This window comes from Dermacentor andersoni, chromosome 7 (assembly GCF_023375885.2).
Source record: "Dermacentor andersoni chromosome 7, qqDerAnde1_hic_scaffold, whole genome shotgun sequence".
In the NCBI taxonomy this organism is placed as follows: domain Eukaryota; kingdom Metazoa; phylum Arthropoda; class Arachnida; order Ixodida; family Ixodidae; genus Dermacentor; species Dermacentor andersoni.
The window spans coordinates 16,422,378-16,448,828 of record NC_092820.1 but is presented as its reverse complement, the minus strand read 5'-3'; the positions used below and the strand labels follow the sequence as shown (position 1 = coordinate 16,448,828).

The 26,451-nt window shown below is 48.4% G+C and overlaps 1 protein-coding gene across 2 annotated transcripts in view; it reads right to left on the bottom strand.

Moving 5' to 3' along the window:
* Window positions 1–26,451, bottom strand: part of Sirt2 (Sirtuin 2) — a 299,336-nt gene that overhangs the window by 90,874 nt on the left and 182,011 nt on the right. For both annotated transcript variants that reach the window (XM_055073194.2, XM_055073193.2), the window contains one exon: window positions 2,534–2,610. In XM_055073194.2, coding sequence (XP_054929169.1) covers window positions 2,534–2,610 — 77 coding nt within the window. The remainder of the gene's footprint in view (window positions 1–2,533; window positions 2,611–26,451) is intronic.

The following is a 26,451-nucleotide window of genomic DNA, read 5'->3' as shown; positions in this document are numbered from 1 at the left end:
GTTGTCGTATACAGTGTGGAGGACTTCTGCCCGAAGTGATGATGGCACACAGAGATGGTAGTTGGCACGGGCTGGTGAGAAGTTTCGCTTTCATAAGGATGTTGCTCTGCAAGAAAAACGAAGACAATCCTCATCAAATGCCCTTGCAACAATGTCAGTCTTGCCTTTCAAGTGCTCAGCAAGGTTTCTTCGTTCCAGGTCTGCTCGCTGCGATTCGGAAAAGTCGCTGGCACTTATTGACCTTAGGTAAGGTGTCCTCGTCTAGGTTGTCACACGACAACTGGTCAATACTGGCATGAATTAGGCATCCAGCATCAGTGTGTTTCCGACCGGACTCGTGAATCCCAATGGTGTATAATTCTTGCAGCACGAGGCTCCATCACGCAAGAACCCCTGAAAGGCCCTTTAAATGTGCTTGTGAACATAATGCATACTGGTCGCTTACGACTTTGAAGGCCCTACTGCATAGGTAAGGCCGAAATTTCACAGTAGTCGCAATGATGGCAAGGCATTCCTTTTCTGTCATAGAATAATTGGTTTTGGTTTCGATAGCGAGTGGCTAGCACAAGCTATAACTCTTTCAAGTCCGTCTTTCCTTTGGACACACCCAGCGCTGAGGCCTACGCTACTTGAGTCGGTGTGAATTTCGTTATTGGCGCCTTCTTTGAAGTGCACAAATACTGGTGGTGACTGCGGGTGTCGTTTGAGTTCTTGAAATGCTTAGAATTGTTGCATTCACTTATTGACACTTACTTTCACATTATATTCTCCTGAAAGTAACATTCACACTTATGTTCATATTCACACCCATTTACACGTACTCACTCACATCTATACATCTACTCACCAGCACTCGCATTCATGCTCATGTCAACTCACATTTCATCCCAGACTTAGGCCTGTGGACTGGGTATGAATGGGTGTAGTGAGTGCGCTATTGAGTATGTTGAGCTAATTTCCACACAGCCAGCACTAAGCCTAATAGTTTTCTGCTATATACAAATGGAGCACCAAAACATTGCAGAGAATTTGCAGTTTCAGAAACTGCAAGGGAACCAAAGCCTCAAAGTGTAAAGGCAAAGAAAGAAAAATGCACAACTCTGCACAACTTGCCTATAAAAAGATTTCTCAAACAAAGCACTGCAAAAATCAGGCAAACACTTGTACTGTACCACTAAAGGTGAAGGTAATGGACGACCTTAGAAAAGTTACCGCCGCCTGTGGTGCCACAGGCATTATGGGAACATCGAAGGTCAGCTTCGGTTTTGGAGGTCATGCTATAGCTATGCACTGCATAGCTAGATAGCATGGGGTGCCGCAATGAGGCCGGTCACTAAGCTCGCCATCAATGCGCTCGGAAACTATATGCCATAAACTATATGGGTGTAAGCCAGCCCAAGCTTACATTCTTGGCACTTTGAAGCGCACGAAATGTCTAACGCTGTCTGTGTACGCTGGCCCTACGCACGGAAATGTGTGAAGTGAGCACCTGATCCTTTCTTTCATGGGCTCTTCGGCTGCACTTGGCGACACAACCTTCATTTTTCAGAAATCTCCAAGACTTTATCCGCCCACAAAACGTGCGAAAGGATTCTAAACATTTTCGGATGGCTCCTGCAATCAAAAGGGGTTGCACAGTGTTTTATAAAACAATGTGCTCTTGCATGCTTTAAAAAATAAAGCTCGCACGGACCTCGTAGCAGTTGCCAGTATACACCAAGGCATATTTTTCAGCACACACTTGGAAATAAGCACCAGCAGCATGCAATGCTTACATGCATTCCACCGGTGGACCCCAAAAACTTGTCAAAACATGTTGAAAGACACATTCACAGACATCCAATCACACTAACACTTTCGGAATTCCAACCGGCATGAGGCATATTCTAGTTTATAAAACACATGACTAAGAGCCCCACGAGAAACTGCTGACATGCCGAATTGCTTTGAACGTGACTGTTGCCGGAAGGTCTCTGCACATACAGACAGCCGAAATGCAGCGAAGTAGTATTGTACATAAAACCTCATGATCTGATGCCGTGCGACTGTCTTATCAGCAGTGTGCCACGGCTGTGTGTTTCGTGATTTTAGAAAAAGCAGGTTACGACTCATGAGCTTCGCTACATATACCCGGCAGACAAGAAAGTGGGTGCCAGAGACGGATGCACTTGGCGCATCGAGTGTGTGAAGACATGACGGCTTCGGTACCAGCTCGACATTTTATGGCCATTTGTGTGGCACTTATCTTTGTTGTGCTACGTAACCTGTTGCACTATCATTAGCTAAGACGGTAGAAGGAACTCTAGTTAGACGAGGCACATGCTGCGCAAGTGGCTGCAATCAAAGCAGATGATGGAGAGCCTTCCCTCAAGATTCCCATAATGCCTTACCAGCGGCCACTTCAGGACGTGTTCCAGTTTGGAAAGTCATCCATTTAAGGAAACGTGAAGGTGGGACCTCTGGGGCCCCTGCATTAAATCAGACCCGGCTTGGCATGCATGCTTCAGGGCAAACACTGTGCATGATGACTCACTTGTCCACCAGTCCAGCAAATGGCTGCACCTGCAGGGAGGTGCCCACGATGAGCAGCAGGTCACACCTGGCAAAGTCCTACGTGCACGGATCAAAGGACACAGGCTAGCTCCAAGACAGGAATTGGCCAAGCTGGTTTTGATTCACTATGCACAGCACAGATCTAGCAGATTGAAGTGAAACACAAGACAACTGACTAAAACAGATGGTACCTTAGGCTGACTGCCGCTGCACCAGAAATTACAACATGGCAAAGTTTCACACCCTTATGCTATGCCAGCCCAATACTATGCCTAGAACCAACAAACCCGTCCTTTATGGCATCGTGTGCACCACTCTGTGTTCAGTTTAGCAACATACTTTCTGTCAGCTCGGCCTTGAGAAAAAATTTGGCGCAATAAATGTAGTTTGTCAAGCAGTAAGATGAGGCCTTAGACTGTTCAGTCAGTGTCTCACATATGAACTATGGCTAAGGAGAAAGTGCCTCCGAGGACTATAGTAAAATTGTGTACTAATAGAGCTGTACATTTTAGATGTGTCAACAACAACAATATCGGATAAAGCCTCCTCCTCATTGTAAGATGGCACATTGCATCTTCTGTATATGCAGTTTCAATTAACTTATCTGCCTTCTCAGAAATGTACAGCTATCATTCATGAGGCCCTAAGGTGTCACAGCAGGCCTACTTAAAAGTTGAGGGGCCAAAAACTCTTGCTTCATCAGCTCTTGTTCATGTCACTTGTTGCCCCAGTGCTCTTTGCCTCACCCTCGTTGTCATTCTGTTATTTCTCGAGGATGCAAGGCAAAGGCTCAGACAATGATCACCAAGATGCTGTACCATTGGGTGTGCGAGGGTAAGGCGAACAAGCAGTGATGAGGCAAGAGATAGAGCTTATTGCCCCTCAGATTTAAACAGACTTGCTGACACCCTATAGCTGTACAATTCCCAGAACACAGTTGACATAGGGTTCGAAAACAAAAGCAGCATATATAACTGCATGTACAAGAATTTTGTCATCTTCACACTCTGGTGAGCTGCTAGAGTCCTTAAATAGAGAAGCACTACAGCTTGGCTCATTTTCTGTTGGCTATTTCAAGTTGGCTAGCTTTATTGGTGGTACTGCTGTCCGCACAGAAATGGTTGACACTGTTCCAAAGGTGACAACTGTAACAGCAAGGAAGCCCTCAAGCACATTCTTTGCAATTGTCATCACTACGCAACACAGATGTGGTCACTCCTGACTCGCTTCTCCACGAACAGTCACTGTCAGAGGAGGAGATGATCCTTTGCAATGACTGCCTACAATGCGGACCTGACAAGAGGAAGACTGGGAGTAATCAATCGTGATCAAACAAGCTAAATGATGCAGGAGCCAACATCAGAGTAACAAGTGCCTTCCTTGGCAGCAGCAGACACAGTTCAACCCTCAAAAAGCTTACTCCCAACACATTTCTCATTCAACCACTGTTCATCAAGCTACACGGATATCACATCAGAAGGTAATGAAGGCACTACTAGGTTTTGTACATTTGATTAACTCATGGCATCTCCACATGGTTGAGCACTCCAGAACACTCTCAAAAGGTCGATCCTGTTTGGATGGTTAAAAAGGTGTGCTCTGGCTCCACTCGGATGGTCGTTTCCGATCGTGCGACTCCTGATCAGGGCACTCAGAAGCGCTCCCACTATCGCCGTCTAAGCAGCTGAGAAATCTGGTCACTTTCTGGTTGCATGACTTTTCTTACGGTTGCACTTGCAAAGGGTGATGCTCGCTCTATTCATGGTGACAATTATCATCGGGAGCTGTTAATAAGGGCAGCAGCACTGGCCAGCTGTTCCCTACAGCTTTTGCTTCCCTCCCGCTCACTGCTCTGATAAGCAACTGGCTGTTCGGTTGGTGTGAAATATATCCGATAAGGATCTAGAAGGCCTCTGGTACAACAATTCCCAAATTCAAATGACACTTTTGTCCAGCTGCTCCCCTTTCTATGTAGGACAGCATACCTTCCCGCTCATTCTATCCAGCTTCCCTCAATTCAATGAAGTTTCTTTTTATTTATTACATGAGAAAGAGCAGCAAGAGCCAAAGGCCATGTGTCCGGACATATCCTCATCCTGTTGCTATTCAGCACATTTCACCTTTGATAAAGGTATGTTTACAGGCATTGCATGCACAAATGGCATGATTAAAAAAAATGGTTTTATATGATGCTTACGTTGAGGTGCATAAAAATCAATTTCCTGCTTAACAGTATTTAATAGTTTGGGTATTATCTATAGTCTAGGTCTTGATACACATGATTTGTGTGGGTGAATGGTGTTCTTGTTAGTTTGCGCAGTGGGTAATGCAATGTAGAAGTAGGTGTGCTAACAATGTGAATCCTCTTACACTTTATATGGAGTCTATAATGATACATCTGGCTGGCTCGGAGCCATGAATGCTTGCCAAACAGGCTACATGTTGGTAGATCTTGAGGTCTACCATGATACGCTTGAAATATTCATACTGACCTTTTTTGTAAAAAATACCAATTTATTGTGATTTTCTTGCAGTTGTTCCCAAAATTAACACACGGCAAGTAAGCTTAGAGTAAAGAAGGACGTAGTAAATTGCTTTCTTTAGTCAAATTGCAACAAGATCATTATTCCTATACAATCAACATTACTAAGCTCATTCGTTAACTTACTGAGATAAGTGTCCTAACCTTGGAACCAGACCCCAAAATGTTGTATATTTATTTGTTCTAGGCTTTTCCTTTGAAATAAAACAGTTATGTTACTAACAAATTGCTTGTTTGCCAGTTTGAATATCATAAACTTCATTTTATCAACATTTATTGAAGCTTGTTTATGTACAAGCAGTGGGACAATATATTTACATACTCATTAATTTCTTTTCGAGGTATTGCAGGAAGCATTTACAAAGAAAATATTTGTGTTGTCGGTGTACATGATTGTTTGGTGAGGAACAAATGCTTGGTAGGTCGTTCATGTAGGGGCTACATATAAGGGACAAAGTATGGAACCCTGCGGGGCACCAGTCTTTACAATGAGAAGTGACGAGGTGAACTGTTTCACCCTTTGAGGGTCAATGGCGTAAATATACGGCGCCGTGAACGAAGCCCAAAATGGTCGATGCCGTATATTTACGGTGCCATCTGTACGTTTAAAAAGCACGCCAATTTCCTAACTTTTTATTTTCCGTCGTGTGCTGCCACCATGTGGGAATACAGGAAATTTTTTTTTGCGCACCTCCCTCTCTCGGTTTTCATTGCATAGTTTGTTTTAGCACTAGTTCGCTCCCGCGTGTCTATATAGTACCGCTCGCGCATTGGCATGCGCGTGGGCAGGTGGCAGTTTGCGTTTTGTTCTGTGTGCAGTTTCGGCTTCTTGCGCTGGCGAAACTGTTGGCTATCTCGTTACTAATCGCTCAAAGGGCAACCGCTTGTTTCTCACTCATTTAGTGCTCAAGGGGGCGCGCATAGGAAGGATGCCGCCGTGCATGCGTTTCCGTCGCTTTTTTTTGGGGGGGGGGGGGGTACTCACGAGAACTAATTGCCTAGTAGGCAATAAGATGAAGATTAGCGGAAGTTTGTCACATGTATTGCTTTTTTGACGGGCACACAACCACAGTTTTCTTGAGTGCGCACACCTACGCAGTTCGATTACGCTATGGATGTACATATTAGTAGTGTAAGAGCAGGAACATTTGAATCTTGCGAAATATTCTCATGTCCACATTTTCAAAGCCTTGAACTATAACAATGCATGAAATTTTCAATTCTTGTAAGCTTATTTCCTTTTTTATTGTTGTTATTCGTGGATGGACAGTACATATATATATACCAACACAAAATATCTCTTTCTCACTTGACGGTCACGTTAGAAAAATTACGGTGAATTTTTTTCGAAATAAGTCCCTAAAAAGAATTGGAATCTGCAATAAAAAAAAATCAACCCTGGGCGGTCGCATATGGCGAAAAAAATCGAGCCTCAAAGGGTTAAATGAAACGAACTGATACCAGTCAGTCAAGTAAGTTCTCGTTAGCCCTAATGGCATTCCACGTATGCCATAAATATGAAGTTTAGACAGGAGTATACCATGGTTTACACCGTGAAATGCTTTACACAGGTCCAAGAATAAGCTTATCGTATATAATCTTCTCTCAATGCACTGTGGTATTTTGTTTGACATTTAAAAGCACATGTTCAAAAGAGTTGCATTTTTATAACCATATTGTGCCTCATTCATAACAAAATACTTCCTTACAAAACCTTCCAATCATGTATTTAAAGCAGTTTCAAGAGTTTTGAAAGAAGCAGTAGTACCAGTATTAGTAATTTTTTACAGTGCGGTCAGCACCGCCTCTGCGAACTGGGCAAATTCTGGCTATTTTAAGTTTCTTTGTGAAAATTCCAGATCCAGACATTATATCGATAATGTGAGCTAAGACTTTTGAAATGATATCAGATACATATTTTATCGGAGGTGCCTTAATACTGTCAAATCCAGGAGCGGCACTACACTAAAAGCCAGCGATTCCCTTTTCTACTTGAACAAAGTGAGCATTTAATACAGCGAATGCTTAGGGTGCCATTAGGATACACGGCGACTTCCAGAGTTCCTTCTTTCTTTCCAGTCAGATTCCTAACTTCCTGCCAAATTTTCCTTGGATTGGTATAAATACGTCAAAACATTTTGAGAGCGCAGCTCTTAGGCACCCATTCCTGTGTCGAGCATCAGTGCCCCTCGGCAATGCCCTGTAATCAAGCAAACGAGCACAGCGAAACATGAAAGTGAACACGGAGCGCAAGGAGAAAAATGGAGCTGCAGTAAAAGCACGAGGTGGGAAACGGAAGGTCTGCACATGCACCAAGTTGCTGGCAGCCACGGCATCCGCGTGGGTGATCTCATCTATGCTTCAGATCGGGGAGGGGAGGGAGGGCTACGCTCATCCGTGGCCTCAGCTGCGCTCCTGCAAGGGGCGATGGCAAGCAGCTACGAGTAAAGCTAGGTGTGACTCCTTCTTGGGTGTTGTCGCTGCTGACACTGGTGGCACGATTTTGCCGCGACAAAGGGCCCCTCTCATCATTGGTTGAACCAAAGCGTGCAAAGAAAAGTGTAGTGCTGTGCAAGAAAGACTGTGAGGCGATGATAGCTATGATATGGCACCAGAGTAGAGCGCGTCATCCGTATGGAAACAAAGCGCTCCATGAGCTGCATGGCAGCTGTTGTGAATCACGCCTACGCGTCAGAAATGCACTGCCTCTCGCTATCTCCCGATTAGGGAGGAAGTCGCGCCACACTTCGCTCCATTTGCAATGTGCCGCACGAGACCGATTGTCCACACCAGCTACGCTACGCAGCATCCTCTTCCCAATATAAACCGTGTACCTATACAATCGTAATACAAAATATTGACATGCGAAACAAAAACACGTATAGAGCTGCGCTCAAAATTCACATCAGGGAGTATTGTAATCGTTGGCGAATTTTGTCATAGTGTTCCTCTGTCACTTTTTCTAGTTCTAAATCACCTTGGTTACAATATTTCTTAAGTTCAGATAACTGATCAATATTTCGCGTTATAGAAAAAATATGGGAATTTAACTTTTGTTTTATATTATTGAAAAACACAGCCTTTATCTACGGCTTTCTAATTTGCTTATATCGTTTTGTGCTGCAGCGCTGTGGGAGTGCATTATCGTAGCAAGCAACCAGTTTATCAAAGTTTAGTTTTCCGATTGATTTCACTGATAAGACAGCAAAAGTGTGTTAGTGCAGTTGTGTCGATGAGGCGATAAGAATGTTCAAGCGCATTGCACTTGAATTTTTGAGGGCATGGCAAAAAGCAGAAGACAGGGAGATGATCACTCATGTCGACGGACATGACGCCAGCTGTCAAAATAGGGCTTTGTACGTTGGTGATCATCATCATCATCGTCATCATCATCATCAGCCTGGTTATGCCTACTGCAAGGCAAAGGCCTCTCCCATACTTCTCCAACTACCCCGGTCATGTACTAATTTTGGCCATGTTGTCCCTGCAAACTTCTTAATCTCATCTGCCCACCTAACTTTCTGCCGCCCTCTGCTGCGCTTTCCTTCCCTTGGAATCCATTCCGTAACTCTTAATGACCAGCGGTTATCTTCCCTCCTCATTACGTGTCCTGCCCATGCCCATTTCTTTTTCTTGATTTCAACTAAGATATCATTAACTCACGTTTGTTCCCTCACCCAATCTGCTTTTTTCTTATCCCTTAACGTTACACCTATCATTCTTCTTTCCATAGCTCATTGCGTCGTCCTCAATTTAAGTAGAACCCTTTTTGTAAGCCTCCAGGTTTCTGCCACGTACGTGAGTACTGGTAAGACACAGCTGTTATAAACTTTTCTCTTGAGGGAAAATGGCAACCTGCTGTTCATAATCTGAGAATGCCTGCCAAACGCACCCCAGCCCATTCTTATTCTTCTGATTATTTCAGTCTCATGATCCGGATCCGCAGTCACTACCTGTCCTAAGTAGATGTATTCCCTTACCACTTCCAGTGCCTCACTACCTATTGTAAACTGCTGTTCCCTTCCGAGACTGTTAAACATTACTTTAGTTTTCTGCAGATTCATTTTTAGACCCACCCTTCGGCTTTGCCTCTCCAGGTCAGTGAGCATGCATTACAGTTGGTCCCCTGAGTTACTAAGCAAGGCAATATCATCAGCGAATCGCAAGTTACTAAGGTATTCTCCATACCTCCTGTAAACACGCTGTGAATAGCATGGGAGAGATCGTATCTCCCTGCCTGACGCCTTTCCTTATTGGGATTTTGTTTCTTTCTTTATGGAGGACTACGGTGGCTGTGGAGCCGCTATAGATATCTTTCAATATTTTTACATACGGCTCGTCTACACCCTGATTCCGCAATGCCTCCATGACTGCTGAGGTTTCGACTGAATCAAACGCTTTCTCGTAATCAATGAAAGCTATATATAAAGGTTGGTTATATTTCGCACATTTTTCTATCACCTGATTGATAGTGTGAATATGGTCTATTGTTGAGTAGCCTTTACGGAATCCTGCCTGCTCCTTTGGTTGACGGAAGTCTAAGGTGTTCCAGATTCTATTTGCAATTACCTGAGTAAATACTTTGTAGGCAACGGAGAGTAAACTGATCGGTCTATAATTTTTCAAGTCTCTGGCGTCCCCTTTCTTATGGATTAGGATTATGTTAGCATTTTTCCAAGATTCCGGTACGCTCGAAGTCATGAGGCATTGCGTATACAGGGTGGCCAGTTTCTCTAGAACAATCTGCCCACCATCCTTCAACAAATCTGCTGTTACCTGATCCTCCCCAGCTGCCTTCCCTCTTTGCATAGCTCCCAAGGCTTTCTTTACTTCTTAAGGTGTTACCTGTGAGATTTCGAATTCCTCTAGACTATTCCCTCTTCCATTATCATCGTGGGTGCCACTTGTACTGTATAAATCTCTATAGAACTCCTCAGCCACTTGAACTATCTCATCCATATTAGTAATGATATTGCCGGCTTTGTCTCTTAACACATACATCTGATTCTTGCCAATTCCTAGTTTCTTCTTCACTGCTTTTAGGCTTCCTCCGTTCCTGAGAGCATGTTCAATTCTATCCATATTATACTTCCTTATGTCAGCTGTCTTACGCTTGTTGATTAACTTCGAAAGTTCTGCCAGTTCTATTCTAGCTGTAGGGTTAGAGGCTTTCATACATTGGCGTTTCTTGATCAGAATTTTCGTCTCCTGCAATAGCGTACTGGTATCCTGTCTAACGGAGTTACAACCAACTTCTATTGCACACTCCTTAATGATACCCACAAGATTGTCGTTCATTGCTTCAACACTAAGGTCCTCTTCCTGAGTTAAAGCCGAATACCTGCTCTGTAGCTTAATCTGGAATTCCTCTATTTTCCCTCTTACCGCTAACTCATTGATCGACTTCTTATGTACCAGTTGCTTCCGTTCCCTCCTCAGGTCTAGGCTAATTCGAGTTCTTACCATCCTATGGTAACTGCAGCGCACCTTGCTCAGCACGTCCACATCTTGTATGATGCCACGGTTAGCGCAGAGTATGAGGTCTATTTCATTTCTAGTTTTGCCGTTCGGGCTCCTCCACATCCACTTTTGGCTATCTCGCTTGCGGAAGAAGGTATTCATTATCCGCATATTATTCTGTTCCGCAAACTCTACTAATAACTCTCCCCTGCTATTCCTAGTGCCTATGCCATATTCCCCCACTGCCTTGTCTCCAGCCTGCTTCTTGCCTACCTTGGCATTGAAGTCGCCCATCAGTATAGTGTATCTTGTTTTGACTTTACCCATCGCCGATTCCACGTCTTCATAGAAGCTTTCGACTTCCTGGTCATCATGACTGGATGTAGGGGCGTAGACCTGTACAACCTTCATTTTGTACCTCTTATTTAGTTTCACAACCAGACCTGCCACCCTCTCGTTAATGCTGTAGAATTCCTGTATGTTACCAGCTATGTTCTTATTGACACGTGTACTTATATTTATCGGGCGACCACGTTTCGCCGCCTAACAAATGTTATCGCACAGCGCGGGACGCGCCTGCATGTATCCGAAGTTTCTGGAAAGTTATCGATGCTTCTATCCGCTGTATGTTGTCGCCAAACCTTGTGTTATCTGATTTCATCGCGTGACGCGAATGGTGTAGAACTTTGTGGAAGGCACGCGGGTTCCAACGATTAGTCTGGAACATTCGATGACTGCTGTATAAAAGCTGACGTGCTGGACCCGCTGATCAGATTTTCGACGATCGCCGACTGTGTTCGCTGCTCTCGTTGTGCTTTAAGTGTAGCCTGTTTTGTGGGCACAGGTTCGCCCAATAAAAGCTAGTTTTGCCTTTCACAGTATTGCTACTGTGTTCTTTGCCGTCACGACCACGTGACATCTGGTGGAGGTGCTTTTGGTCCATGTACCGGACGCCCCCAACAAGCCGTGATCCAAACCCGGACCGTAAAGAGAGCACCAACGTAGTCACGGACCATCGAGTAAGCCGTCGTCTACAACAGCTGCCCCCGGAACACGGACTTCTACCTGAGAAGACCAAGAAGATCGTGGCCAAGACAACCCCAATGGCTGCCCCAGCGACCCCCGTTGTCCTGCAACAACCTCGGGACCCACCGACCTTCCATGGAGCAGCAACTGAAGACCCGGAATCCTGGCTGGAGACGTACGAGCGAATCGCGACTTTCAACAACTGGGACTCCGACGACAAGTTGCGGCATGTATACTTCGCCCTAGAAGACGCCGCCAGAACATGGTTCGAGAACAGGGAGTCGACATTGACAACATGGGACCTGTTCCGTACCGGCTTCCTGCGCACCTTTACAAGCGTCGTGCGCAAGGAAAGGGCCGAAGCTATGCTGGACGCCCGAGTGCAGCTACCTAACGAGAACGTCGCCATATTCACGGAAGAAATGAACCGCCTGTTCCGCCACGCCGACCCGGATATGCCCGAAGAGAAGAAAGTCCGCCTTCTCATGGGTGGCGTGAAGGAAGAACTTTTCGGCGCAATGATACGAAGTCCACCGAAGACCGTAGAAGAGTTTCTTCACGAGGCCACCAGCATCGAGAAGACACTCGAAATGCGGAACCGGCAATTCAACCGCCGCACGAACTCTATCAACTACACAGGAATTCAGTCACTGGCCACCGACGACCTGCGCGAGACTATCCGAGCGGTCGTGCAGGAGGAACTACAAAAGCTGTTCCCGTCACCGCAACCTCAAGTGGCTTCGATTGCCGACGCCGTACGTGAGGAGCTCCAACAACAACTCGGAGTAGCCCCTGAATTGCCGCAGCCTCGGCCGCAAGCGATGACATACGCCGCTGTAGCCCGCCGTCACGTTCACCCTCCGCACCCACGGCAGGGCCCAGTGACGACACAGTTCCGTCGTCCAGCACCAACCACGCCGGCAGCACGCCAACCCGTCACCCCATGCGGCATTCCAAGGAAGACTGACGTTTGGCGCGCCCCTGACCATCGCCCGCTTTGCTATCACTGCGGAGAAGCCGGGCACATGTACCGCCGATGCCCATACCGGGAGATGGGACTCCGAGGGTTCGCCGTGAACGCGCCGCGACCACAGATTGGCGAACGACCTCGCGATATCGCCGACTACCTCGCCGACTACCTCGCCGTCACTCAGTGGAGCCCTCGACGACCGTCCCGTTCGCCGTCACCAGGCCGTTACCTGTCACCGCAGCGACGACCATACACTGGCCCAGCCCGGGGCCGGTCTGCGAGCCCATATCCGGAAAACTAAAAGCAGCAACCGATGGAGGTGCGGTTGCTGTTCATCGAACTGACGAAGATCCTCCGATGCCGACGGAGACGCCGAAGAGACCATCTCCACGACATAATAATGACACGCCGCCGTCCCGACGAAGTCAAAAAGCCAAGACTACACCGACGAAAGACTACGTGATACGTGACGACGCGACGTTCCAGCTTCAGTTTAACGCGACGCAGCCGTGATCCGACGCCAAGACCTAACTGCAACGCCAGACAAAGAACCACCGACCTCGACGTGCTTCTCGACGGCCACGCAGTTACCGCCTTAGTGGACACAGGGGCCGATTACTCCATAATGAGTGGACACATCGCCGCCCAGTTGAAGAAGGTTAAGACCGCATGGGAAGGCCCTCAAATTCGGATTGCCGGAGGACACCTCATCACGCCGACTGGAATATGCACGGCAAGAATAACCATTCATAACCGGACTTACCCTGCCACCTTTGTTATCCTCCATCAGTGTTCACGAGACGTCATTCTCGGTATGGACTTCCTGAACCAACACAGCGCAATCATCGACCTGCAGTCGAAGTCTATAACGCTGTCGGAAGATAAAGCGACACCGCCGGAGAGCCCTCGTAGTCGCCACGCCTTGAGTGTGCTCGAAGATCAAGTGAGCATCCCGCCTCGCTCCAGCATTGTTATTTCGGTCGGCACAGAAACACCCGCTGACGTAGAAGGCGTCATCGAAGGCGACTAAAGTCTATTGCTAGACCGTGAAATTTGCGTCGCAAGAGGGATCGCTCGACTGCATGGAGGGAAAACTGAAGTCTTGCTGACAAACTTCAGCCAGGAGTTCAAGCACATCAACAAGGGCACGACGATGGGGTACATTGAGGAAATTCTGCAAACCAGTAATGCGTTTGTCCTCTCGGATTCCGCCGCATCTGCCCCGACGACCATGGTTCCCGAACCAAACTACGACATTAATCCAAGTCTCCCCATGGGCAAGCAGCAACAGCTCAGAAGTCTGCTCCGACGATACAAAGCCTGCTTTTCGACATCATCGAGGATTCGACAAACACCAGTCGCCAAGCATCGCATAATCACCGAGGAGTGCACTCGACCACTCCGCCAGAGCCCTTACCGAGTTTCGCCGCGAGAACGTGAAGCTATAAGAGAACAAGTCGACGAAATGCTGCACGACGACATCATCCAGCCGTCGAAAAGCCCGTGGGCGTCCCCTGTTGTCCTGGTGAAGAAAAAGGACGGAACCCTACGTTTCTGCGTCGATTATCATCGTCTGAACAAGATCACGAAGAAGGACGTATACCCCCTCCCACGGATAGACGACGCATTGGATCGGCTCTGCAACGCTAAATACTTCTCGTCGATGGACCTCAAGTCTGGCTATTGGCAAATAGAAGTCGACGAAAGAGATCGCGAAAAGACCGCCTTCATCACCCCGGACGGCCTCTACGAGTTCAAGGTTATGCCATTTGGACTGTGCTCGGCGCCCGCAACGTTCCAACGGGTGATGGACACGGTTTTAGCAGGACTGAAGTGGCAGACCTGCCTCGTTTACTTGGATGACGTCGTTGTCTTCGCCGGCAATTTCGACGATCACCTTAGGCGGCTTGCAACAGTACTAGAGGCCATCATGTCATCAGGGCTTACTCTGAAGCCGGAAAAGTGCCACTTCGCTTACCAGGAGCTTCTATTTTTAGGTCACGTCATCAGCAAATCTGGAGTCCGCCCCGACCCGCAGAAGACAGCTGCCATCGCAAAGTTCCCGCAGCCCATCGACAAGAAGGCAGTGCGTAGATTCCTTGGCATGTGTTCCTACTACAGGCGCTTTGTCAAGGACTTTTCACGCATCGCGGAGCCGCTAACCCATCTAACCAAATGTGATGTCAAGTTCAAGTGGGAAACGCCGCAGGCCGACGCATTTCAAGAACTCAAACGACGCATGCAGTCGCCGCCCGTACTTGCGCACTTCGACGAGCACGCCGATACCGAAATTCACACCGACGCCAGTAGCCTAGGCCTCGGTGCCGTCCTAGTCCAGAGAAAAGATGGACATGAACACGTGATAGCTTACGCTAGCCGGTCGTTGTCAAAAGCGGAAGGCAATTATTCTACAACCGAAAAGGAATGCCTCGCCATCGTTTGGGCTACAGCGAAATTTCGCCCTTACCTATGTGGCAGGCCATTCAAAGTGGTCAGCGACCATCACGCATTGTGTTGGCTAGCTAACTTAAAGGACCCTTCAGGACGGCTGGCACGGTGGAGCCTCAGACTACAAGAATATGACATCACTGTAACATACAAGTCCGGACAAAAACACTCAGATGCCGATTGCCTATCACGCGCCCCCATTGACCCGCCGCCGCAAGATGACGAGGATGACGACGCCTTCTTTGGAATAAAAAGCGCGGAAGATTTCGTCGAACAACAACGAGGGGACCCGGAGCTAAAAGCCCTAGTCGAGTATTTGGAAGGGCAGACCGACGTTGTCCCTAGGGCATTTAAGCGTGGATTATCTTCGTTCACGCTTCAAAACAACCTACTCATGAAGAAGAACTTCTCACCAGTCCGCGCCAACTACCTTCTTGTTGTTCCGTCGGCGCTGCGTCCAGAAGTACTGCACGCCCTACATGATGATCCGACCGCTGGGCACCTCGGTTTCTCCCGAACGCTATCGAGGATACAAGAAAAGTATTACTGGCCGCACCTAACCGCCGATGTCGCCCGTTACGTCAAGACATGCCGAGACTGTCAGCGACGCAAGACACCACCGACAAGGCCAGCGGGATTACTACAACCGATCAAGCCTCCTCACCGACCTTTTCAGCAGATCGGGATGGACTTGTTGGGACCGTTTCCGACATCAACTTCCGGAAATAAGTGGATCGTCGTAGCGACGGACTATCTCACCCGCTTCGCCGAAACTAAAGCGCTACCGAAAGGCAGCGCAGCCGAAGTGGCGAAATTTTTCGTCGAGAACATCCTGCTGCGACATGGTGCTCCAGAAGTCCTCATCACCGACAGAGGAACGGCTTTTACAGCAGAGCTCACGCAAGCCATTCTGCAATACAACCAGACAAGTCACAGGAGGACAACTGCTAACCATCCGCAGACGAATGGTCTCACGGAGCGCCTGAACAAGACCCTCGCCGACATGCTAGCAATGTACGTCGACGTCGAGCACAAGACGTGGGATGCGGTCCTGCCGTATGTAACATTCGCTTACAACACTACGCTGCAAGAAACAACACAGATCACGCCATTTAAGCTGGTTTACGGCAGGAACCCGACGACGACGCTCGACGCTATGCTGCCGCACGTCACTGACGAGGAAAATCTTGACGTCGCTTCCTATCTCCAGCGCGCCGAAGAAGCTCAACAGCTCGCCCGCTTACGGATCAAGAACCAGCAGCGTACCGACAGCCGACAGTACAACCTGCAAAGAGGCTTCGTCAAGCACCAGCCCGACGACCGTGTTTGGGTATGGACCCCGATACGCCGACGAGGACTAAGTGAGAAGCTACTGCGACGCTATTTCGGACCCTACAAGGTTATCCGACGTATTGGCGCACTGGACTATGAGGTCGTGCCAGACGGCATTTCGCATTCACAGCGGTGCCGCGCATGATCTGAAGTGGTCCACGTGGTGTGCCTTAAACCCTTTTACGGACGCTGACGAACTTCCTTATTTTGTTGTCTTCTTTGCTACGAGTGCTTTTCCTTATTACTTTCGTTTGTTTGCAGCATCGGGTCGATGCTTTTTAAGAGGGGGGTATTGACACGTGTACTTATATTTATCGGGCGACCACGTTTCGCCGCCTAACAAATCTTATCGCACAGCGCGGGACGCGCCTGCATGTATCCGAAGTTTCTGGAAAGTTATCGATGCTTCTATCCGCTGTATGTTGTCGCCAAACCTTGTGTTATCTGATTTCATCGCGTGACGCGAATGGTGTAGAACTTTGTGGAAGGCACGTGGGTTCCAACGATTAGTCTGGAACATTCGATGACTGCTGTATAAAAGCTGACGTGCTGGACCCGCTGATCAGATTTTCGACGATCGCCGACTGTGTTCGCTGCTCTCGTTGTGCTTTAAGTGTAGCCTGTTTTGTGGGCACAGGTTCGCCCAATAAAAGCTAGTTTTGCCTTTCACAGTATTGCTACTGTGTTCTTTGCCGTCACGACCACGTGACATTATTAATCATGAATCCGACTCCTAGTTCTCGTCTCTCCGCTAAACCCCGGTAACACAGGATGTGCCCGCTTTTTAGCACTGTATATGCGTCTTTTGGCCTCCTAACTTCACTGAGCCCTATTATATCCCATTTACTGCCCTCTAATTCCTCCAATAGCACTGCTAGACTCGCCTCACTAGATAACGTTCTAGTGTTAAACGTTGCCAGGTTCATATTCCAATGGCAGCCTGTCCGGAGCCAGGGATTCTTAGCACCCTCTGCAGCGTCGCAGGTCTGACCGCCGCCATGGTCAGTTGCTTCGCAGCTGCTGGGGACTGAGGGCCGGGGTTTGATTGTTGTGTTCATATAGGAGGTTGTGGCCAAGTACTGCACCAGGGTGGCCAATCCTGCTGGTATCACGCTGGTGATACAAACACCTAATGAAGTGGCAATGTGTGCTCTCGCACATGTAGGAAAGGTTACACTGTAAAACATGCATAAGAGTGTAGCAACTGTCAATATTTCTAGTTATTGTGTCCTCAGCCACCATATTCATATTCATGTCACTTAGTATTGCAAATATTTTGCCTGTACTGCTGAAGCAGCTTATCCATGTAACAGAAAAATTCCCTTTCATTTCAACAAGGTGGTCTGTAGGCTACTGCAACTGTTCGTGTTTTAAGATGGATGGTAAGACATTCAATATTTTTATTGATCCACAAAAAATCTGCAATTATTGCCAAATTAAGACTGTCCCACACATAGGCCGCTACCCAGCCAATGCGCACATAGGTTGTGTTTAGTCTGTGGTATGTGTAATGCTCGAGCCATAAAAGATTGTTGTCATCAGGTAACGCTGTTTGACTAAAAAGCAGAAGCTCGAATTGAGAATCGGTCCATCTTGAGTTACTTGTCCGTGTTGTCATGCCTATTCATTATACGTTTAAATAAAAAATTGAAAGATCCCTTGGAAAACCGAAATATATGTTTAGAAATGAATTGTTATCATAGTATAGACATTCATAGTTATCGCTCTAATCCATTTTCGCACAAGAATCCATAAGAACAAATTCAGAGGAAATACGATTAGTTTATCATCTTGCTATTGTCATCAGCGCTGACAATGTGCAAACCAAGCTTCATTTTGTCTGGCCGGTACTTTCCCTCCAGTGGTACAGACACATTTCCAACCAACCTCCTGCTTCATCTGTTTCGCAGCACTTATTCTGCCTAATTAGGTGCTCATTCCAGTGGGCAAGGAAGCACCTGTAGGATGCGGTCGGGGCTGAAGTCTTTTGTGTGCAGGCTTTTGCTGCCTGCCACGGTTTCTTGTTCCGTGAATCTGTCATCAACCCGGATTTCCTGCCACATACCCGCCAGTCTGCTAATCATGTTCCCATTTTGACTTTCTTCAAGCATCACAGTCATGCACCAAATACCAGCGATGTCTGTTGATCGCATTTCGTCCCCATCGAAATGCGGCCACCGTGGCCAGGATTCGATCCCACGACCTCGCGCTCAGCAGCCCAACACCATAGCCATTGAGCAACCACGGCGGGTGGTTATAAAGTCAATGATTAAAATACAGCTGCATTGCTGTGTAGTCATCTGGTTTGCTTGTTTTTCTAGGCAGCCACCATCCAGTGTTAGTGCCACAGTCGCATCACCAAGGTACAACTTCATTTGTCAGAACTAACCTGAACAGCTGCACAAAGTGCACAGCCTCATTTTGTACATTTTGCTAATGTACAATGTTACATTGTACATTAAAATGTACAAAATGTACATTGTGCTCACAAGGTGTTTGTACAATGCTGAGGATTGATGGTTGTTGCAGCTTTGTGCTGGTATACTTGTGTCACGTGGTGGTGACGTAGAAGAACACAGTAGCAATACTGTGAACGAGAAAACTAGCTTTTATTGGGCGAACTTGTGCCCACAAAACAGGCTACACTTATAGCACAACGAAAGCGGCGAACACAGTCGGCGATCGTCGGAAATCTGATCAGCGGGTCAAGCGCGTCGGCTTTTATAGAGCAGTCATGGAATGTTCCAGACTAATCGTTGGAACCCGCGTGCCTTCCACAAAGTTCTACAGCATTCGCGTCAGGTGATGAAATCAGATAACATAAGGTTCGGCGACAACAAACAGCGGATAGAAGCATCGATAACTTTCCAGAAACTTCGGATACATGCAGGCGCGTCCCGCGCTGTGCGATAACATTTGTTAGGCGGCGAAACGTGGTCGGCCGATAAAGATAAGTACACGTGTCATTACCCCCCTCTTAAAAAGCATCGCCCCGATGCTGCTAACAAACGAAAGTAACAAAGAAAAGCACTCGTAGCAAAGAAAACAACAAACTAAGGAAGTTCATCAGCGTCCGTAAAATGGTTTAAGGCGCACCACGTGGACCACTTCAGATCGTGCGCGGCGCCGCTGTGAGTGCGAAATGCCGTCTGGCACGACCTCATAGTCTAGTGCGCCAATACGTCGGATGACCTTGTAGGGTCCGAAATAGCGTCGCAGCAGCTTCTCACTGAGTCCTCGCCGGCGTATCGGGGTCCATACCCAAGCACGGTCGCCGGGCTGGTACTCGACGAAGCGTCGTCGGAGGTTGTAGTGTCGGCTGTCGGTACGCTGCTGGGTCTTGATCCGTAGGCGGGCGAGCTGTCGGGCTTCTTCGGCGCGCTGGAGATAGGTAGCGACGTCAAGATTCTCCTCGTCAGTGACGTGCGGCAGCATGGCGTCGAGCGTCGTCGTCGGGTTCCTGCCGTAAACCAACTTGAATGGCGTGATCTGTGTTGTTTCTTGCACCGCCGTGTTGTAGGCGAAGGTGACATACGGCAGGACCGCGTCCCACGTCTTGTGCTCGACGTCGACGTACATCGCTAGCATGTCGGCGAGGGTCTTATTCAGCCGCTCCGTAAGACCATTCGTCTGCGGATGGTAGGCCGTTGTCCTCCTGTGCCTTGTCTGACTGTAGTTCAGAATGGCTTGAGTGAGCTCCGCTGTAAAGGCCGTTCCTCTGTCGGTGATGAGGACTTCTGGAGCACCATGTCGCAACAGGATGTTCTCGACGAAAAATTTAGCCACTTCGGCTGCGCTGCCTTTCGGTAGAGCTTTAGTTTCAGCGAAGCGGGTGAGATAGTCCGTCGCCACGACAATCCACCTATTTCCGGAAGCTGATGTCGGAAACGGTCCCAACAAGTCCATCCCGATCTGCTGAAAAGGTCGGTAAGGAGGCTGGATCGGCTGTAGTAATCCCGCTGGTCTTGTCGGTGGTGTCTTGCGTCGCTGACAGTCGCGGCATGTCTTGACGTAACGGGCGACATCGGTGGTTAGGCGCGGCCAGTAATACCTTTCTTGTATCCTCGATAGCGTCCGGGAGAAACCGAGGTGCCCAGCGGTCGGATCATCATGTAGGGCGTGCAGTACTTCTGGACGTAGCGCCGACGGAACAACAAGAAGGTAGTTGGCGCGGACTGGTGAGAAGTTCTTCTTCACGAGTAGGTTGTTTTGAAGCGTGAACGAAGATAATCCACGCTTAAATGCCCTTGGGACAACGTCGGTGTGCCCTTCCAAATACTCGATTAGGGCTTTTAGCTCCGAGTCTCCTCGTTGCTGTTCGGCGAAGTCTTCCGCGCTTATTATTCCAAGGAAGGCGTCCTCATCCTCGTCATCTTGCGGCGGCGGGTCAATGGGGGCGCGGGATAGGCAATCGGCATCTGAGTGTTTTCGTCCGGACTTGTAGGTTACAGTGATGTCGTATTCTTGTAGCCTGAGGCTCCACCGTGCCAGCCTTTCTGAGGGGTCCTTTAGGTTAGCTAGCCAACACAACGCGTGATGATCGCTGACCACCTTGAATGGCCTGCCATATAGGTAAGGGCGAAATTTCGCTGTGGCCCAAACGATGGCGAGGCATTCCTTTTCGGTTGTAGAATAATTGCCTTCTGCTTTTGACAATGATCGGCTAGCGTAAGCTATCACGTGTTCATGTCCATCTTTTCTCTGGACTAGGACGGCACCGAGGCCTAGGCTACTGGCGTCAGTGTGTATTTCGGTATCGGCGTGCTCGTCGAAGTGCGCAAGTACGGGCGGCGACTGCATGCGTCGTTTGAGTTCTTGAAATGCGTCGCCCTGTGGCGTTTCCCACTTGAACTCGACGTCACATTTAGTTAGCTGTGTCAGCGGCTCAGCGATGCGTGAAAAGTTCTTGACAAATCGCCTGTAGTAGGCACACATGCCAAGAAATCTACGCACTGCCTTCTTGTCGGTGGGCTGCGGGAACTTTGCGATGGCAGCTGTTTTCTGCGGGTCGGGGCGTACTCCGGATTTGCTGATGACGTGGCCTAGGAATAGAAGCTCATCGTAAGCGAAGCGGCACTTTTCTGGCTTCAGAGTGAGCCCTGATGACTTGATGGCCTCTAGTACTGTGGCAAGCCGCCTAAGGTGATCGTCAAAATTTTCGGCGAATACAACGACGTCATCCAAGTAAACGAGACAGGTCTGCCACTTCAATCCTGCTAAAACCGTGTCCATCACGCGCTGGAACGTTGCAGGCGCCGAGCACAGTCCAAATGGCATAACCTTGAACTCGTAGAGGCCGTCTGGGGTGATGAAGGCGGTCTTTTCACGATCTCTTTCGTCGACTTCTATTTGCCAATAGCCAGACTTGAGGTCCATCGAGGAGAAGTATTTAGCGTTGCAGAGCCGATCCAATGCGTCGTCTATCCGTGGGAGAGGGTATACGTCCTTCTTCGTGATCTTGTTCAGACGACGATAATCGACGCAGAAACGAAGGGTTCCGTCCTTTTTCTTCACCAGCACAACAGGAGATGCCCACGGGCTTTTCGACGGCTGGATGATGTCGTCGCGCAGCATTTCGTCGACTTGTTCTCTTATAGCTTCACGTTCTCGCGGCGAAACTCGGTAAGGGCTCTGGCGAAGTGGTCGAGCGTACTCCTCGGTGATTATGCGATGCTTGGCGACTGGTGTTTGTCGAATCCTCGATGACGTCGAAAAGCAGCCTTTGTATCGCCGGAGCAGACTTCTGAGCTGCTGCTGCTTAATCACGGGGAGACTTGGATTAATGTCGTAGTCTGGTTCGGCAACCATGGTCGTCGGGGTAGATGCGGCGGAATCCGAGAGGACAAACGCATTGCTGTTTTCCAGAATTTCCTCGATGTATGCGATCGTCGTGCCCTTGTTGATGTGCTTGTACTCCTGGCTGAAGTTTGTCAGCAACACTTTCGTGTTTCCTCCGTGCAGTCGAGCGATCCCTCTTGCGACGCAAATTTCACGGTCTAGCAGTAGACGTTGGTCGCCTTCGATGACACCTTCTAAGTCAGCGGGTGTTTCGGTGCCGACCGAAATAACAATGCTGGAGCGAGGCGGGATGCTCACCTGATCTTCGAGCACACTCAAGGCGTGGTGACTACGAGGGTTCTCCGACGGTATTGCATGGTCTTCCGACAGAGTTATTGACTTCGACTTCAGGTCGATGACTGCGCCGTGTTGGTTGAGGAAGTCCATGCCGAGAATGACGTCTCGTGAACAGTGTTGGAGGATAACGAAGGTGACAGGGTAAGTCCGGTCGTGAATGGTAATTCTTGCCGTGCACATTCCAGTCGGCGTTATGAGGTGTCCTCCGGCGGTACGAATTTGAGGGCCTTCCCACGTAGTCTTAACTTTCTTCAACTGGGCGGCGATGTGTCCGCTCATGACGGAGTAATCAGCCCCTGTGTCGACTAAGGCGGTGACTGCGTGGCCGTCGAGAAGCACGTCGAGGTCGGTGGCTCTTTGTCTTGCATTACAGTTCGGTCTTGGTGTCGGATCACGACTGCGTCGCGTTGACTTGTGGCTGGTATGTGACGTCGTCAGGTCGTCTTTCGTCGTCGCATTCTTTCCTTCCAGACTTCGTCGGGACGGCGGCGTGTCGTTATGTCGTCGAGGTAGTTTCTTCGGCGTCTTCGTCGGCGGCGGAGGATCTTCGACAGTTCGACGGACAGCAACCGCACCTCCATCGGTTGCTGCTTTTAGTTTTCCGGATATGGGCTCGCTGACCGGCCCCGAGCTGGGCCAGTGTATGGTCGGCGCTGCGGCGACAGGTAGCGGCCTGGTGATGGTGAACGCGACGGTCGTTGAGAACTCCACTGAGTAGCCGCGAGGTAGTCAGCGATATCGCGAGGGCGTTCACCTTGCTGCGGGCGCGGAGCGTTGACGGCGAAACCTCGCAGTCCCATTTCCCGGTATGGACATCGTCGGTAGACGTGACCCGCTTCCCCGCAGTGGTAGCAGAGCGGGCGGTGGTCAGAAGCGCGCCAAACGTCGGTCTTCCTCGGGTAGCTCCGCTGGGCGACGGGTGGGCGCGCTGTCGGCGGCGGCGGCGCTGGTCGACGGAATTGCGGCGTTACAGGGCCCTGGCGCGGTCGCTGAGGAGGGCCTTGACGGCGTACGACGGCGGCGTAGGTCATCGCTTGCGGCTCAGGCTGCGGCGATTCAGGGGCTACTCCAAGTTGTTGTTGGAGTTCCTCACGCACGGCGTCGGCAATCGTAGCCACTTGAGGCTGTGATGATGGGAACAGCTTTTGTAGCTCCTCCCTCACGACAGCTCGGATAGTCTCGCGTAGGTCGTCGGTGGCCAGTGACTGAACTCCGGCGTAGTTTGTCGAGTTCGTGCGGCGGTCGAATTGCCGGTTTCGCATCTCGAGTGTCTTCTCGATGCTGGTGGCCTCGCGAAGAAACTCGTCGACAGTCTTCGGTGGGCTTCGTACCATTCCGGCAAAAAGTTCCTCCTTTACGCCACGCATGAGTAGGCGGACTTTCTTTTCCTCGGACATTTCCGGGTCGGCGTGGCGGAATAGGCGGCTCATTTCTTCTGTAAAAATCGCGGTGGTCTCATTTGGTAGTTGCACCCGGGTTTCTAATAGCGCTTGGGCTCGTTCTCGGCGTACAACGCTTGCGAATGTCTGCAGGAAGCCGCTTCGGAATAGCTCCCAGGTCGTCAACGTGGCTTCTCGGTTCTCGAACCACGTCCTGGCAGCGTCTTCCAATGCGAAGAAGACATGTCGCAGTTTGTCGTCGCTGTTCCACTTGTTAAAAGCAGCGACCCTCTCGTATGTCTCAAGCCAGCTTTCCGGGTCCTCGAACGTTGAACCGCGGAACGTCGGAGGCTCCCTGGGCTGCTGCAGCACGATGGGAGATGCTGGGGCTGCCATTGGGGTGGACTTGGTGGTGATCTTCCTGGTTTCAGGCAAAAGTCCGTGCTCCGGGGGCAGTTGTTGAAGACGGCGGCTTGCTCGATGGTCCGGGACTACGTTGGTGCTGTCTTTGCGGTCCGGGCTTGGATCACGGTTTGTCGGGGGCGTCCGGTACATGAACGTAAAGCACCTCCACCAGATGTCACGTGGTGGTGACGTAGAAGAACACAGTAGCAATACTGTGAACGAGAAAACTAGCTTTTATTGGGCGAACTTGTGCCCACAAAACAGGCTACACTTATAGCACAACGAAAGCGGCGAACACAGTCGGCGATCGTCGGAAATCTGATCAGCGGGTCAAGCGCGTCGGCTTTTATAGAGCAGTCATGGAATGTTCCAGACTAATCGTTGGAACCCGCGTGCCTTCCACAAAGTTCTACAGCATTCGCGTCAGGTGATGAAATCAGATAACATAAGGTTCGGCGACAACAAACAGCGGATAGAAGCATCGATAACTTTCCAGAAACTTCGGATACATGCAGGCGCGTCCCGCGCTGTGCGATAACATTTGTTAGGCGGCGAAACGTGGTCGGCCGATAAAGATAAGTACACGTGTCACTTGGAAAAAATCTAGTTACGTAGCTCAGTAAAGTAGAATGAGTGTTGCTAAAATTAAGCATTATTAGTGCAGAAACTATATGGTCGAGATGGCCAACTTTGAATTTCATATCCAGGTATGTGAGTCTCCTTCACTTTTGTGCTGTTGTGGACAACCACGCTTTCTTTTAGCAGGAGCTATTCTTCTCTGCTAGTGTTGTATTCCTTCCTGCTGGTAGCCGATTTTATCCTTCTCTTAAGAGAACCACTTAACAGAAATATATCCTCTTTTTTGTTATACGACAAGATTAGTGCATCTAGAATCACTGAACATAGGTGCTAGCTTGAAGCTGTGCGCTGCAAAGTGCCTATATGTGGGCCAACCTGTCCACACATGTCAACACATTTTCGGAGAAACAAAAGTGTTAGTGTGGGGTGTCATGCATGAGCAGAGTTAGAAATGCAGGGGTAATTTGTAACACTGTAGCAAATCATTGTTTCATCAATCATTTCACAAGTGTAGCTGTTTGGGCAAAGAGTGGGTAATGCACTATTTGATGTAAGAAGTGCACAGTAAATAATGATAGTGCAGCATGTGTCCCTGTTCTTTTGCCTCTTTAGTTCTTGTTTGGTGTAATCACAACAAATCCTACATTTAGTGCTGCATGGAGGTTAGCTGGTGTTCAAGAGGTTTCAGAGGATGTTAGTTATACTCGGAGCTTTGCTGGAAATGTAATTGTGATTCTTCAGGACTGTTAAAGTCTGCAGACCTTTTTTTTTACAGGTGCAGTTTCCAGATATTCACCGAGTGATTTTGCAGTTCAAGAAAGTGTGTAAAATGATGTTGTGTTTTACAGGTAAAGCACACAGCCATTCTCAGAGTGATTTCTCCATTAAAGAAGGTCTGTACAATGAACTTGATTATTACACCTACTTGCCTTTGTACGACTTTAATTAATGTTTAATCTCACACTGTATTGCAGAACAGTTCGAACGTAGCCACAAAAGTTTGTAAGATAGTGCAAAATTGTCTGCTGTGTAAATTTTACAAAAGACATCTTAAATCCTTGTACATTTGTGTCCAATCTACAAAACAAACTAATCAAAGCCTGCTGGCTTCAACCAGGAAGGAGGTATCATGTAAGCACATTTTGGTACATTTTATTTTGCATACAGTTTGCTCATCAATAATGGTATTATACAGGTATTGCACTTAAGGAACTTAGTTATAACAATTGATTTAGTAAATGCGAAATTTGATATTTTCCACCTTTCTACATGCTAATAAATGTGTCACTGCTCATGTGAACGTACGTATGTGCATGCCAAATACAGTCTTTTCTTTTCTGTGCGTGTGTTCAATATACTACTTGAGTCTTCCCTTTTCCAATTAGGTAATTTATCTTCATTTATGATGATGTTGCCAGAATCTGTTTAATTCCATCCATAAAATGTGCATGCCACATACAGTCTTTTCTTTTCTGTGCGTGTGTTCAATATACTACTTGAGTCTTCCCTTTTCCAATTAGGTAATTTATCTTCATTTATGATGATGTTGCCAGAATCTGTTTAATTCCATCCATAAAAAAGCATTTGTGGCAGTGGAATACAGTTTCTTATTATGACAGAAA